Raw genomic sequence first — 16,547 nt, forward strand, 5'->3', positions numbered from 1 at the left:
CTGGTGAAGCAGCTCTCCTCCATGGTTCCCCAGCAATCCTGTATCAAACTGTTATGTGCTGCAGACAGGATTTTCCCTGATGGTTTTGGGGTTGTTTTTGGTGTTTTCCCTGATGTTTTGATATTTTTTCCCAGAACTATTCCATGGCAGTGTACCTGGTGAAGCAGCTCTCCTCCATGGTTCCCCAGCAATCCTATATCAAACTGTTATGTGCTGCAGACAGGATTTTCCCTGATGGTTTTGGGGTTGTTTTTGGTGTTTTCCCTGATGTTTTGATATTTTTTCCCAGAACTATTCCATGGCAGTGTACCTGGTGAAGCAGCTCTCCTCCATGGTTCTCCAGCAATCCTATATCAAACTGTTGCATGCTGCAGACAGGATTTTCCCTGATGTTTTTGGGGTTTTCCCTGATGTTTTTTGGGTTTTCCCTGATATTTTGATATTTTTTTCCCAGAACTATTCCATGGCAGTGTACCTGGTGAAGCAGCTCTCCTCCATGGTTCCCCAGCAATCCTGTATCAAACTGTTATGTGCTGCAGACAGGATTTTCCCTGATGGTTTTTGGGGTTTTCCCTGATGTTTTTGGGGTTTTCCCTGATGTTTTTTGGGTTTTCCCTGATATTTTGATATTTTTTCCCAGAACTATTCCATGGCAGTGTACCTGGTGAAGCAGCTCTCCTCCATGGTTCCCCAGCAATCCTGTATCAAACTGTTATGTGCTGCAGACAGGATTTTCCCTGATGGTTTTGGGGTTGTTTTTGGGGTTTTCCCTGATGTTTTGGTATTGTTTTCCAGAACTATTCCATGGCAGTGTACCTGGTGAAGCAGCTCTCCTCCATGGTTCTCCAGCAATCCTGTATCAAACTGTTATGTGCTGCAGACAGGATTTTCCCTGATGGTTTTGGGGTTGTTTTTGGGGTTTTCCCTGATGTTTTGGTATTGTTTTCCAGAACTATTCCATGGCAGTGTACCTGGTGAAGCAGCTCTCCTCCACGGTGCTCCTGCAGCGGTTGCGGGCCAAGGGAATCCGGAACCCAGATCACTCCAGAGCACTGAGTACGTGTCTGCTGGGCTTTTGTAAAAAGGAAAAAAAAAATACAAAAAAAAATTTAAAAACCACACTTTTGTGAGGGGATATTTGAAATTAGGACTGTGCTAACCAAGCTTTGGACTTCCTACAGCCCTCTGGGAATGTGATAGTGGTGTTCTTTGTGCTCAGCTGCAATTCAAAGACTCAGAGCCTTTGTTTGCACTAGGAGCCAGGCCAGGAACCCTGTTGACACTGTGAGGGGAAAAATGCAAGAGAATCTCTTTCAGCTCAGCCATCCTGGCTTTGTTTGTGCAGAATGGCACAACTGTGCTCTGCAGTCAAGTGGGCATTCAGTACCTCAGGAGAAGAAATTGGTGGAAGTTTGTGGCATAAAAACAGTGCAAAGTACTGTGGGGTTGTTTTTCAGGGAGAGAGGAAAATCCCAGTCCCTGGTAGTGGTGTTATTCTTTAATTCATGCTCACATCAGGTGTTGTACCTTCTACAGAGGGGAAAAAAAAATAGTACAGCAGTAAAAAATAGTGCAAAATGGCCACAAATGTGATTTACAGGGAAGTGGGCATTGAGGGCTGAAGGCCTCACCCTGGGCCTGGGCAGGAGCAGCTCCATTGAGCATTTTGTGTTCCCAAAATTGTGGGTGAGCCCAGAGAGTGTGGCCAGCACAAAGTTCCTGTGTTAATTTGCTGCCTTTTTGTTTCCTCTGACAACAAATTGGTGGAAATCTGTGGCATAAAAACAGTACAAAGTACTGCAGGGTTGGTTTTGAGGGAGAGGAAGAAAATCCCAGCCCCTGGTAGTGGTGTTACTCTTTAATTCATGCTCACATCAGGTGTTGTACCTTCTACAGAGGGAAAAAAAAATAGTACAGCAGTAAAAAATAGTGCAAAATGGCCACAAATGTGATTTATACAGTGGGCATTGAGGGCTGAAGGCCTCAAACTGGGCCTGGGCAGGAGCAGCTCCATTGAGCATTTTGTGTTCCCAAAATTGTGGGAACAGAACCCCTCCTCAGTCCAGAGTGAATTTGCTGCATTTTTGTTTCCTCTTGACAACAAATTGGTGGAAGTTTGTGGCATAAAACCAGCACAAAGTACTGCGGGGTTGGTTTTCAGGGAGAGAGGAAAATCCCAACACCTGATCCATATAGAATTACTCCTTAATTAATGCTCTCATCAGGTGTTGCACCTTCTCCAGAGGGGAAGAAATGAGTGCAGCAGTAAAAAATAATGCTGGACATTAATTTGTCCTAATGCAGTTTGATGATTTGTGCACAAAATGCATTAAAATGCACAAAAATATACAGATTTATGCACAAAATGCACAAAAATCTACGGATTTGTGCACAAAATGCACAAAAATCTATGGATTTGTGCATGAAATGCACAAACTTCTACGGATTTGTGCACAAAATGCACAAAAATCTACGGATTTTTGTATGAAATGCACAAAAATCTACGGATTTGTGCACAAAATGCAGAAATATATACAGATTTATGCACAAAATGCACAAAAATCTACCAAGTTCCAGGTGGCTGCTGCTCTGCCAGGTGAGGATGAAGGCGTAGGTCCAGTTCTTGGAGCAGGAATAAAATGAGTCTGATTTGTTAATTTTGCCAATGACTGCTCATGAAACAGCCCTTGTCAATAAAAATAGAGGATGAAAAACTCCAGGAATGAAAGACTTCAATATTTCACTGCAGTAAATCTCAGATATTTTTCAGGGTACTGCTGACTGCCTGTTGCTCAATTTGCTTTTCAGTTTGCAATCACCTGATGAGGATTTGGGGGGTTTATAGTGGTGCCTGTCCATGTGAGAGTTGTTAACAAATGTACCAACTTCAGCTTGGAGTTAGAAATTAAATTAATGTGCTATTAAATATTAAATAATGGTCAGGTACAAAGTTGCATGCAAAATAGTTAAAACCTTTCTGGATAAACACATTTTTAGGGGTTTTGAATTCAAAGCTTACCACACCATTTCAGACTTATTTTATTTCTTTATCAGCCAATTCATGTTTGAATTAACATAAAATAAACCTTTTCTTCTTTCAAATACCAGTTAAAGAGAAACTAACTGCTGATCCAGACAGTGAAATAGCAACAACCAGCCTAAGAGTGTCTCTGCTTTGTCCAGTAAGTTGATTTTTATTCCTTCAAAAGTGATTTTGGTGGAAATTACCTCGTGTTTACCTGGTGTAACTTTGGTGGGGACAGAGAGCAGCTGAAATTCTCTGTGTGCTGAAAAGCTCCTGAAATCCCCCAGGGAAAATGAATATTGCATTAACTTGGAAATGTTACTCAAAATATACGTAAGCATACATTTAAATGTGTCACTGGATCCTCTGAGAGGGCAGGTTGGGCTTGGCTTGATAAAAATCTTCCTGGTTTTTAATTTTTTTCCTCTCAGTAGATGGGGTTTTAAATCCTTCCTGCCTTTGAATTCCCTTATTTTGCTTTTAAAGCATCCAGATTTTCCCTCTGATGCTCCTGAGCTGGGGGACTGTGCCCAAAAATCAAACGAGGAATTGCCCCAGCACCTGGGAGATGAGAATCCCTGCCACACACAGGGCAGGGGGAGCTGATTTTGGGATGGGAATAATGTGGTTTTGGGATGGGAATAATGTGGTTTTTGGGATGGGAATAATGTGATTTGGGGATGGGAATCATGTGCTTGGCCATGGATTTGAGAGGAGGAGGTGCCAAACACCTGGCACCAGAGCATCTCCTGTGGGAATTCTGTGTCCCCTGGGAATTCTGGGGACACAGAAATAGCGAAGGTAAGAAGGATTTCAGAAAGATAAAAATAAAAAAAGCAGAGCAGAGAAAAACGGCTGCAAAATCTGAAAGCAGAAAAAATGGCAATAATATAGCAAGCAAGAACATTTGGAGTTTTGCAACTCTGGTGGGGTTTTGTGAGGAGATTTTTATTTCAGATTAAAGTGGAATTGCTTTCGCTGTCTGCTATCCTTTCAGTCTGATTATACTTTCATGATAATGCAGGATAATTCTGGTTTTGGTCCATATAATACACGGAATAATACATAACAATTCTATTTTTGGTCCATCCAGCACACTGCTGTTTACAGGTGCTCAGTGCATTTTGTTGCAGGAATATGGCTGGGTGCATTCTTCAGCTTCCTGGATCAAGATAATTCAAAACATAATTTTTATTCACTTTTATGCCATTTCAAACATACTGGAAGGAGTGAACTGTGCATGTGACAAAACTCAGATTTCTGAGAGTTCTTTGTGGAATGAAACTCAACCTAACTCCTGTCTCTTTCCAGGCAGGAAGGCCCTGGTGGTTCATTTAATCCTAAAGTAATAAAATAATATTTTTTTCCTCTTCCAGCTTGGCAAGATGCGCCTGACCATCCCCTGCAGGGCCCTGACCTGCTCCCACCTGCAGTGTTTTGATGCCACTCTCTATATCCAAATGAACGAGAAAAAACCCACCTGGGTGTGCCCTGTGTGTGACAAGAAAGCTCCTTACGAGCATCTCATCATCGATGGGTGAGTGAAGCTGAAATCAGAGCCCACATGGGGTGTTCCTGCCTGAAATGGAGTTGATTTCCCTCTTTTTTTGGAGCTCCCCGTGTTGAATTTCCCCTGTTGGATTCCCTCAGGAATTCCTGAGCAGCTCCTGCAAGAACTCTGCTCCTTCAAACTCAACTTGATAATAATGAGGGCAGTTCTCTGGAAATTCCTGAATTTTCCTAGGTGCAGACAGCACGTGCTGGATTTTCTTCTCATGGAGCAGCTGCACACATCTGGCAGGGCTGATAACAGGCAGAGCAGATGGATGGTGCCACCCCTGGGAGTGCCTGCACAATTCCGTGTGCAATTTCACACTCGGGGAGCTGCTATCTATAGAAAGTGGCACACACATTGATTCCCTGGCTCTGCCTGCTTGCAAAACACTAAAAAAAAAAAAATAAATATCACCCCGGCCTGGGCCAAGTGTGGGTTTCTGTGTTTGCCTCTTAATTCTTTTAAGAGAGAAATTTTTGGGTTTTTTAATATAAAGGGAGAGAACAAGTAGAGGTTTCTGAGAATACTCTGAATATAAAAACAAAGCTCAAAAGTTGATGAAGCACACACACAAAAAAACACCAAAAGCAAAGCTGAAACACCCCAAGAAACCCCAAAATTTTTAAAAAACCACCTCATCAACGTTGAGTCTTTCAGGGAATGTGTGTTTTATTTTGCCAGGGAAGGATGAGGTCACTCAGGATCCCTTTGGAGCCTTGTAAAAAGCTCCTGAGGTGACCCTCAGGCTGTTCTGTTCTGCAACCCAAATTTCCAGGATAAATCTGCCTTGGCTCAAAGAGCTGGGGGGTTCATGCTTGAGGTTCCTGCCTGAAACAGCAGAGCCAAAAACCAGGAAAAATGCAAACCCCACATTTCCCTTACTTCTCCTGCTGCTGGCAGGTGCAGATGTTGGATCTGATCTAACTGGAGCATCCCAAAGAGAAGATTATTGGTAGAAAATGCTCCAGTCTGGGAAAGAGGGAGCTAATTAAAGCCAAACTCTAATTAAAGCCAAGCTCTTCCCTGCAGAACCACATGAATGGGCCTGGTCAGAAGCTGGAATTCCCACTGGCAGTGATGTGCTGCCAGCATCCGAAAATTTTAGGAGGTGCCTGTGGGAGAAGAGGCTGCAAATTGAGATTCCCATGCTCAGCATTTGTTAGGAAGTTTCACAAGTCCCTAAATCCTCAGATTTAAGAGAGGTTTGCTCAGTTAGGTTTTGTCAAAGCGGGTAAGGAGAGGATTTTTTTTTTATCAGCTCTGGTTCACAGATTTCCTTTGTTACGGGAAATAGAGAGTTCTGTGTCACAGACTCTGCAGGATTGCCCTCTCAGTGCTTTTCAATAAAAATCTTCATTTTTGCAGATTTTTATTTTAGGTAATACTCGAATTTTGTCAGTGATTCCTTTTTATCAAGGAGGCAGCTGAGAGAAGAGCAGAACAAAGCTTTGCCACAAATTCAGACTTACACTGACTAATAAAGGGGAAAAAGCTCTTTTTAGCACTGATATCACTGATATGAAACATTTTTATGGACAGGTTGTTCATGGAAATCCTGAAGTTCTGCACAGATTGTGATGAGATCCAGTTCAAGGAGGATGGATCCTGGGCTCCCATGAGGTCCAAGAAGGAGGTGCAGGAGGTGACAGCATCCTACAATGGAGTGGATGGTGAGCCATGGCTGGGCTGTGCAGGACACTCTGGGCTCAAACACAAACACAAACAGTTGTGTTTGTGCTCCTTCACCTCCCAAAATTCTCATTTTTAAACAGACATTTATAGCTTTCATCATTTATATTCAGTTAATTGGATCACACCTGTCTGGGTCTGACGGTGTTTAAAGTTACCAACATCCCGTGATGATTTTTGTTTTGAATTTTTGAGCTTTTTTAGCCAGCTGTGACTGTAGCTGAGTGTTGGTTCTGTGCAGGATGCATCAGCTCCTCCTTGGAGCACCAGGTGTCCTCTCACCAACAATCCAACAAGAACAAGAAGGTGGAAGTGATCGACCTGACCATCGACAGCTCCTCCGACGAGGAGGACGAGGAGCCCTCGGCCAAGAGGAGCTGTCCCTCCATCTCCCCAGCATCTCCCATGAACAGCAAGGGGTGAGCACACAGCCCTGAGGGCTCTCAGGCTGCAGAGCAATGCAGCCCTGCAGAGCAATGCAGCCCTGAGGGCTCTCGGGCTGCAGAGCAATGCAGCCCTGCAGAGCAATGCAGCCCTGCAGAGCAATGCAGCCCTGCAGGACTCTCAGAGCTGCAGGACAATGCAGCCCTGCAGGGCTCTCAGAGGCTGCAAAGCAATGCAGCCCTGCAGGACAAAGCAGCCTTGCAGGGCTCTCAGAGGCTGCAGGACAAATATTTCAGTTGTGTTTGTGGGCTGGGGCAAGGGGAATCAAAGATTTGAGTGTGCAACACAAATATTTCTTTTGTGTTTGTGAGATTGCGCAAGGGAATCAGTTTTGAGTGTGCAGCACTATGAAATATTTTAGTTCTGTTTGTGAAATGATGCACAGGGAATCAAAGATTTGAGTGTGCAACAGAAATATTTTAGTTCTGTTTGTGAAATTTTGCAAGGAGAATCAAAGTTTCAAGTGTGCAACACAATGAAATATTTCTGTTGTGTTTGTGAATTGGTGCAAGGGGAATCAAAGATTTAAGTGTGCAGCATAAATATTTCAATTGTGTTTGTGAAATGATGCACAGGGAATCAAAGATTTACGTGTACAACAGAAATATTTCAGTTGTGTTTGTGAAATTATGCACAGAGAATCAAAGATTTAAGTGTGTAACATAAATATTTTAGTTCTGTTTATGAAATTGTGCAAGGGGAATCAAAGATTAAAGTTTTTAGTTACGTTTGTGAAGTGGTACAAGGGGAATCAGTTTTGAGTGTGCAACACAATGAAATATTTCTGTTGTGTTTGTGAATTGGTGCAAGGGGAATCAAAGATTTAAGTGTGCAACATAAATAGGTCTGTTTGTGAAGTGGTACAAGGAAAAGCACAGCTTTGAGTGTGCAGCACAAATTAAATATTTCAGTTGTGAAATGATGCACAGGGAATCAAAGATTTACGTGTACAACACAGATATTTCAGTTGTGTTTGTGAAATGGAGCACAGAGAATCACAGCTTTGAGTGTGCAACACAAATGAAATATTGAAATACGAAAATTGAAATATGAAGAAGTTGTATTTGAAAAAAAATAAGAGTGTAAAATGGTGCAAAAGGCACAGAAATGTGGATTTTGCAGAGCCGGGAATGTTTTTCTTCCATTGGGAAATGCAGAAGCAGCAGCCAGGGAGGGGCAGGGCTGTGGGAATTGGGGATGCCACAAGCACCTGGGCACACCTGGGCACACCTGGGCACACCTGGGCAGCCAGGCTGGAAATAGCTCCTGGTTTGCATAAATATTCTGGGATGGAAGCCAGGGATCCTGTGGGAAGAGGTTCCTGCTCCACAGTGGGAATTGCTGCAACCCCCCAGGGCCTTTTCCAGCTGGAACCCCCTTGTGGGGTGTCAGCGCTGGGGTCCCACAGGTCCTGGGGGGGTTTTGGGGTCAGGATTCCTTCAGGATTCTCCTGTCCTTGTTGAAAACACATTTCTGGGGATCCCAGCAGCATTTCCAGTTCCTGCTGTTCGGGGCTGAGCTTTCCTTTCCTACACCTCAGCTCTCCTGGACTGGAGGGATGTTCCTGCTGGAATGTTGGGAGGAGGAAGCCTGGGGAGTGTGTGATGCAGCTTTGGGATGGCTGCACATCCCCCAGGAAGCTCAGAATGGGTTTTGAGTTGTTTTGAATTGTTTAGAATTGAAGTCCAATTTGAAAATAAGCAAACAAGCATCCCGTGATGGGACAGCAACAAACAAGAGTGTATTTTATGCTTTTTAACCATCTTTTTTTTTTCCCCTTCCAGCATTTTAAATTTACCCCACCAAGCTTCTCCTGTGTCAAGAACCCCAAGCCTTCCTGCTGTGGACACCAGCTACATCAACACATCACTCATCCAGGACTACAGGCATCCATTCCATATGACACCCATGCCTTATGACCTGCAAGGTGAGTTCTGGCTGCACCTGCACAGCTCTCCAGGCACTCACCTAATTATAAAACAAAAATAATGAGGTTGGTACCACTGGTAGCAAAGAGAATTGGAAGTGTCGTCGATGTTAGGCTGGTTTCTTTCAAAATAAGTGGTGAAAAAATGGAGAGGGGCTGTTTGGAGGAGCTGAATTTTGTTTTTTATCTCTTGACAGGTTTGGATTTCTTCCCTTTCCTGTCAGGTGACAATCAGGTAAGTCAGGGAGAAGCAAATCCTGTGGCAAACACTTTTCTCAGCAGAATTTGCTGTGTGGGAAGCAGCAGCAGCATTGTCTAAACACACGTGTGGGATGAGGCCCAGCAAAGAGAAACATTTGGGGATTTTAAAATGTTAAACTCGGCAGCCACTTCATTGTGGAATGAAGGTGCAGCTTGGTCCCTTTTCCTCCAAAAAAAGGGAGCTGGGATGTCTCCCTGCCCTCCCAAGGAGGGAAATTGCACTAAAATTGCCCTAAAAGCTGAGGGATACTTGGGTATCATGGAGAGCAGAGCCTGCACTGGGAATTTGGGTCAGGAAATCCAAATATCCAAGACCTGAGAATGATTCTAATCCAAGGAATGCTGCCCTGGCTGTGGAGAAATCTTTGGGAAGAAGGCTGGGGCAGCCTGGACGTTCAGTGGTGCTGGGAAGGAGCACCCCAAAGGAACTTTTTGAACAGCTAAACGAAAAAACAAAGCCCCAAAAATGCTGCTGCTCAGCCTTTTTCTTGGTTTGGGCTCTCTGATCCCATTCCTGCTCACCCTTTTCCTGGTTTGGGCTCTCTGATCCCATTCCTGCTTGCTCTTTTCCTGCTTTGGGCGCTCTGATCTCATTCCTGTTCACCCTTTTTCCTGGTTTCTGTTCTCTAATCCCATTCCTGCTCTCACTTTTCCTGGTCTGTGTGCTGTGATCCCATTCCTGCTCACCCTTTTCCTGTTTCTGTGCTCTGATCCCATTCCTGCTCACCCTTTTCCTGGTTTGGTTTCTCTAATCCCATTCCTGCTCACCCTTTTACCTGTTTCTGTGCTCTGATCCCATTCCTGCTCACTCTTTTCCCTGTTTCTGTGCTCTGATCCCATTCCTGCTCACCCTTTTCCTGGTTTGGTTTCTCTGATCCCATTCCTGCTCGCCCTTTTCCTGTTTCTGTGCTCTGATCCCATTCCTGCTTACCCTTTTTCCTGGTTTAGTTTCTCTGATCCCATTCCTGCTTGCCCTTTTTCCTGTTTCTGTGCTCTGATCCCATTCCTGCTCACCCTTTTCCTGGTTTGGTTTCTCTGATCCCATTCCTGCTCACCCTTTTCCTGGTTTGGTTTCTCTGATCCCATTCCTGCTCTCCCTTTTCCCTGTTTCTGTGCTCTGATCCCATTCCTGCTCACCCTTTTCCTGCTTTGGGCGCTCTGATCCCATTCCTGCTCACCCTTTTCCTGGTTTGGTTTCTCTAATCCCATTCCTGCTCACCCTTTTCCCTGTTTCTGTGCTCTGATCCCATTCCTGTTCACCCTTTTCCTGTTTCTGTGCTCTGATCCCATTCCTGCTCACCCTTTTCCCTGTTTCTGTGCTCTGATCCCATTCCTGCTCACCCTTTTCCCTGTTTCTGTGCTCTGATCCCATTCCTGTTCACCCTTTTCCTGTTTCTGTGCTCTGATCCCATTCCTGCTCACCCTTTTCCTGGTTCCTGTGCTCTAATCCCATTCCTGCTTACCCTTTTCCCTGTTTCTGTGCTCTGATCCCATTCCCTCCCTGCTGTTTGTGGGGTTTGGGTTTCCAAACCACATTTGCACCCCCAGCATCCCCATTTCCTTTTGGCTTCAAAACTGTGCGCCCACAGAGCCAAAAACCCATCTCACCTCGTGCTGTGAGCTGCTGTGAAACCCCAAACTTTCCCAAACCCCCCGAATTTTAACCCCTCGTCTCCCGCCAGCATTACAACACCTCCCTCCTCGCCGCCGCCGCCGTTTCCGCCTCGGACGACCAGGAACTTTTGCACTCCCGTTTTTTCCCCTACACCTCGTCCCAGATGTTCCTGGATCAGCTGAACGCGGGGGGCAGCAGCTCCCTGCCAGCCACCAACGGCAGCAGCAGCGGCAGCAACAGCAGCCTGGTGTCCTCCACCAGCCTGCGGGACACCCACGGGCACCCCGTGCCCAGCAGGAGCACCACGGACACGGCCTCAATCTTTGGTATCATACCAGACATTATCTCCTTGGACTGATCCCTTTCTATTTTATTTTTGGCTGGGGAGGGAGTTTCTTTTGGTTTTTGTTTTTTTTTTTTTTTTTTTTTTTTTTTTTTTTTTTTGGGGGGGTGGGTGGGGAACAGAGGAAATCTTCGTGCTCGGTTTTCCTTTCTGTTGAGAAAAAAAAAAAAAAGGTTAAGACAAGGTGGTTTTTGGTTTTTTTTTTCCTTTTTTTAAAAAAGGGGAAAAAAAATTTATGTGTACAGAGAACAAAAAAAAAAAAGTCTATTTTCAGTTTTACTTTTGTATATAAACCTAAGATGGCCTCGCTGGTAAAAATAAGAAAAAAAAAAGACAAAAGAGAAAAAAAAAATAAGAAAAACAAGGAGCTTCAGTTCATTTTTATGGATGCTGAAGATTTTACACCTGTGCATTTGTCATGTGAGTTTCTTTCTTTCCTTTTTTTTCCCCCCCTATAGTTTGGACATCAATGGCATTATTTTCTCCACAGTTAAAGAAACGGGAGAGGAGCTGAGCTTCTAAAGTTCAAGCTTGGGGAGAGGGTTTTTTCTCCCCTTGGAGACATTTCCCTTGGCTGGTGGAATCTAATTCCCCCATCCCATATTTAGTGCAGATTGTGTAATTCTGGCAGCAGAGCAGCCCGGAGCCTTCCAGGAGTGGGGTTGGTTTTTTGGGATTTTGGCATTTCTGGTTCCGTCTGCCCCTCTACCCCAGGGGGTAAATTCAAATTTTGAATTCCATGCTTTAATCAGGAATGATGCAAATCCATCCAGGGAACGGCACGAAGCTGACTGGGAGGTTTAGGTTGGATTTCAGGGAAAATTCCACCTCCAGAGGGTGCAGGGCACTGCCCAGGCTCCCCAGGGCTGCAGAGCTGCAGGAATTTTGGGAGAGCTCCCAGGGATGCACACGGAGGGACTTGGAGATGCTCTGAGCGAGGACTTGGATGCTCCCAGCTCAGAATATTCCACATTTCTGGGATCCAGTAACTCCTGAGGGCCTGACCCCATCAAATCCCAGCTGAGGGGTGACCTGTGGGACAAAGTGTTCCATTTTTGTGGGGTGAAACCCCAAATCAACATCAAATCCCAGCTGAGGAATGATTTATGGGATAAAATATTTCATTTTTGTGGGGTGGAGCCCCAAATCCCAGCTGAGGAATGACCTGTGGGACAAAGTGTTCCATTTTTGTGGGGTGAAACCCCAAATCAACATCAAACCCCAGGTGAGGAATAACTTCTTGAGGAATTCATTGAGAAATTAATTTGATTTGGACAAAGTGTTCCATTTTTATGGGGTGAAACCCCAAATCAACATCAAACCCCAGCTGAGGAGTGACTTATGGGATAAAATATTTCATTTTTGTGGGTTGAAGCCCCAAATCAACATCAAACCCCAGCTGAAGAATAACTTCTTGAGGAATTCATTGAGAAATGAATTTGATTTGGACAAGATGCTCCATTTTTGTGGGGTGGAGCCCCAAATCCCAGCTGAGGAATGACTTATGGGATAAGACATTTCATTTTTATGGGGTGGAGCCCCAAATCCCAGCTGAGGAATGACTTATGGGATAAAATATTTCATTTTTGTGGGGTGGAGCCCCAAATCCCAGCTGAGGAGTGACTTGTTGAGGAATTCATTGAGAAATGAATTAGATTTGGACAAAGTGTTCCATTTTTATGGGGTGAAACCCCAAATCAACATCAAACCCCAGCTGAGGAGTGACTTATGGGATAAAATATTTCATTTTTATGGAGTGGAGCCCCAAACCAGCCCCTGCAGTGCAGCTGCTGCATTGCTGCCTGGCAGTGCAGCTGCATTGCTGCTGTGCCCAGCACCCCTGCATGGCCAGAGCTGCCCCGTGGGCGTTCCCTGCTCCCCAAAAAACCCCCAGGAAAACCCAAATTTGTGCCTCCCCACCCAGCTCCTTTAGGGGTAGCAGCTTCCAAAATTCAGAATGATTTCGGATTTTTTTCCATATTTAATTCCTAGTTTCTTTTCTCATTGTTTTGAAGTTATGCATGACATAGGAAATTTTTTTTTTTTTTTGGTTATTTGGGCTGATCCTTTCTTTTTAAGGAGTGGAATGTGTAAATAGCTGGAATGCAGATTTTTTTCAGGAGATTCTTTAAAGTCAGAGAAAGGGGGAGGGAAGGAAGTGATTCTCTTGTGTCCCAAAGTCCATGTCAGAGAGAGTAAATATTTCCTCTGGTGTGAAAAATATTTTTATAACTGGTTGAAAGTGCAGGTATTGAGTTTATCAGGAAAAAAGAGAGTTAAGGAATACTAAAATTAGCAGAAACTTGTCTGAATTCTTTTCATGTCCAAAAAAACTGTTGATTGCAAATAGTTGCTTCAAGCATTGACAAGGGCCACCTTTTGCCTATGAAGTCGTCTCAAAAAAAAAAATAAATCTTGCATTGATTTAAAAAAAAGTTAAAAAAAAAAAAAACAGGAAAAAATTAAAAAAAAAAATCAAGAAAAAAAAATCTTTAATCCAAGTAGCATTAGATATTGCTGTCTGATCAGTCGTATGGTTATTTGAAAGGTTCACATGATGTGGCATCAAAAATTGTTTTTAGTGTTTTTACAGCATCCCTCTGCCACTAAATAGTTGACTTGAATTTTGGAAAAAAGGAAACTGTTGGTGTTTATATGTATATGTGTGTGTATATATGTATTTATAGATCCGTGTGTGTGAGTTCCAGGTGAGTTCAATAGTTTTTTCCCATGCATGTGTATTTCATACATATCTGGCTGATATATTCTATTTCACCATACACCGATTTTATAATTTATTAAATGTCAGTTAAAAAAAAAAAAAAGAGGAAAAAAAAAAAAAAGAAATAAAAGGATAGAAAATGGGAAAGACTTATTTTTGAAACGGTCTGATTTGGATGTGATTCAGCCTCTGCTAGCAATGTCTCTTCCCCAGTTTAGGAGGAGATTTTTCATGGATTTTTCTGGAATTGGGGCTGTGAGTGCCCTGGTTTGCCTGGAGCCTGCGTGTCCCAGCTCCCGGAACATCCAGCAGGAATTTGGGATTGCTCGGGGCTCCTTTTCCCACCTTTCCATGGAGGCTGGGAAGAGCAGTGGGATCGAAACCCCGTTAATCCCGTGGGAAATGGGATGTGGTGGGATTTGGTATCCTGGGATTTGGAATTTGGGGAGTGGCAGCTCAGCTTGGTGTTCACATTCCCTGTGATCCCACTGGGAGAAAGGCTCCAGGTCCAAAGCCCTGTAAATCCCATGGGAAATGGGATGTGGTGGGATTTGGTATCCTGGGGTTTGGAACTTTGGGAACAGCATTCCCCATTCCCTGTGATCCCAGCGGGAGGAAGGCTCCGGGCTCCGGGCTGGCACTGCCAACCTGTGCCGTGCCAGGAGGGGCAGGGGCCCTGCAGCCCGGCCCGATCCACGCCCTGCCAGCGTTCCCGATCCACGCCCTGCCAACATTCCCGATCCATGGCCCGGCAGCATTCCCAATCCATGCCCTGCCAGCATTCCTGATCCATGCCCTGCCAGCATTCCCGATCCATGCCCTGCCAGCATTCCCGATCCATGCCCTGCCAGCATTCCCGATCCACGCCCTGCCAGCATTCCCGATCCACGGCCTGCCAGCATTCCCGATCCATGCCCTGCCAGCATTCCCGATCCACGGCCTGCCAGCATTCCCGATCCATGCCCTGCCAGCATTCCCGATCCACGGCCTGCCAGCATTCCCGATCCATGCCCTGCCAGCATTCCCGATCCACGGCCTGCCAGCATTCCCGATCCATGCCCTGCCAGCATTCCCGATCCATGCCCTGCCAGCATTCCCGATCCACACCCTGCCAGCATTCCCGATCCATGGCCCGGCAGCATTCCCGATCCATGGCCTGCCAGCATTCCCGATCCCTGCCCTGCCAGCATTCCCGATCCACGCCCTGCCAGCATTCCCGATCCACGGCCTGCCAACGTTCCCGATCCACGGCCTGCCAGCATTCCCGATCCATGGCCCGGCAGCATTCCCAATCCATGCCCTGCCAGCATTCCCGATCCATGCCCTGCCAACATTCCCAATCCACACCCTGCCAGCATTCCCAATCCATGCCCTGCCAGCATTCCCGATCCATGCCCTGCCAGCATTCCCAATCCATGCCCTGCCAGCATTCCCGATCCACGCCCTGCCAGCATTCCCAATCCATGCCCTGCCAACATTCCCGATCCATGCCCTGCCAGCATTCCCGATCCATGCCCTGCCAGCATTCCCAATCCATGCCCTGCCAGCATTCCCGATCCCTGCCCTGCCAGCATTCCCGATCCATGCCCTGCCAGCATTCCCGATCCATGCCCTGCCAGCATTCCCAATCCATGCCCTGCCAGCATTCCCGATCCATGCCCTGCCAGCATTCCCGATCCACGGCCTGCCAGCATTCCCAATCCATGCCCTGCCAACATTCCCGATCCATGCCCTGCCAGCATTCCCGATCCATGCCCTGCCAGCATTCCCGATCCATGCCCTGCCAGCATTCCCGATCCATGCCCTGCCAGCATTCCCGATCCACGCCCTGCCAGCATTCCCGATCCACGGCCTGCCAGCATTCCCAATCCATGCCCTGCCAGCATTCCCGATCCATGGCCTGCCAGCATTCCCGATCCACGCCCTGCCAGCATTCCCGATCCACGGCCCGGCAGCATTCCCGATCCATGGCCCAAATTCCCAAACTCCCAAACTCCCAAATTCCCAAACTCCCAAAGGCGCAAACTCCCAAATCACTCCCAAATTCCCAAATAACTCCCAAATTCCCAAATAACTCCCAAACTCCCAAATGCCCAAAGTCCCAAATTCCTGAACTCCCAAATTCCCAAACTCCCAAATAATTCCCGAACTCCCAAATTCCCGAACTCCGCCTCGGTGGCTCTCCAGCTCTCCAGCGAGATCCCTGGAATTGCAGGTGGGATTGTGCCCGCGGGGTGCTCACACCTGGGGGCGCAGGTGTGTGTGCACAGGTGTGTGGGACACGCTCAGGTGTGTGTGCAAGGTGTGTGTGCACAGGTGTGTGGGACACGCTCAGGTGTGTGTGCAAGGTGTGTGTGCACAGGTGTGTGTGACATGCACAGGTGTGTGTGCACAGGTGTGTGTGCACAGATGTGTGTGACATGCACAGGTGTGTGTGCACAGGTGTGTGTGCACAGGTGTGTGTGCAAGGTGTGTGTGCACAGGTGTGTGTGCACAGATGTGTGTGACATGCACAGGTGTGTGTGACACACTCAGGTGTGTGTGCAAGGTGTGTGTGCACAGGTATGTGTGCACAGGTGTGTGGGACACGCACAGGTGTGTGTGACACGCACAGGTGTGTGTGCACAGGTGTGTGTGACATGCACAGGTGTGTGACATGCACAGGTGTGTGTGCAAGGTGTGTGTGCACAGGTGTGTGACACGCACAGGTGAATGTGACACGCACAGGTGTGTGCACAGGTGTGTGTGACATGCTCAGGTGTGTGCACAGGTGTGTGTGACATGCCACTCCCTTCAACTCCTAATTAGCTTTCCATGGAACCAAGTTCATTTTCCATGGAACAAGTTCATTGTCCATGGATCAAGCTCATTTTCCATGGAACACAGTTCATTTCCCATGGAACCAAGTTCATTTCCCATGGAACCAAGTTCATTTCCCATGGAACAAAGCTGATTTTCCATGGAAC

General features: G+C 46.1%; 1 protein-coding gene across 1 annotated transcript in view; it reads left to right on the plus strand.

Annotated features, from left to right (window-relative positions):
• The window catches only part of PIAS1 (protein inhibitor of activated STAT 1), a 56,425-nt gene extending 45,494 nt beyond the window's left edge, over positions 1–10,931 (plus strand). The window contains exons 7-14 of the mRNA XM_077785954.1: positions 951–1,056; positions 3,109–3,182; positions 4,402–4,562; positions 6,120–6,250; positions 6,511–6,688; positions 8,498–8,640; positions 8,838–8,875; positions 10,584–10,931. Coding sequence (XP_077642080.1) covers positions 951–1,056; positions 3,109–3,182; positions 4,402–4,562; positions 6,120–6,250; positions 6,511–6,688; positions 8,498–8,640; positions 8,838–8,875; positions 10,584–10,874 — 1,122 coding nt within the window. The 3' untranslated portion in view covers positions 10,875–10,931. The remainder of the gene's footprint in view (positions 1–950; positions 1,057–3,108; positions 3,183–4,401; positions 4,563–6,119; positions 6,251–6,510; positions 6,689–8,497; positions 8,641–8,837; positions 8,876–10,583) is intronic.
• The last annotated feature ends 5,616 nt before the right edge of the window (positions 10,932–16,547 follow it).

This window comes from Lonchura striata, chromosome 11 (assembly GCF_046129695.1).
Source record: "Lonchura striata isolate bLonStr1 chromosome 11, bLonStr1.mat, whole genome shotgun sequence".
NCBI lineage: Eukaryota > Metazoa > Chordata > Aves > Passeriformes > Estrildidae > Lonchura > Lonchura striata.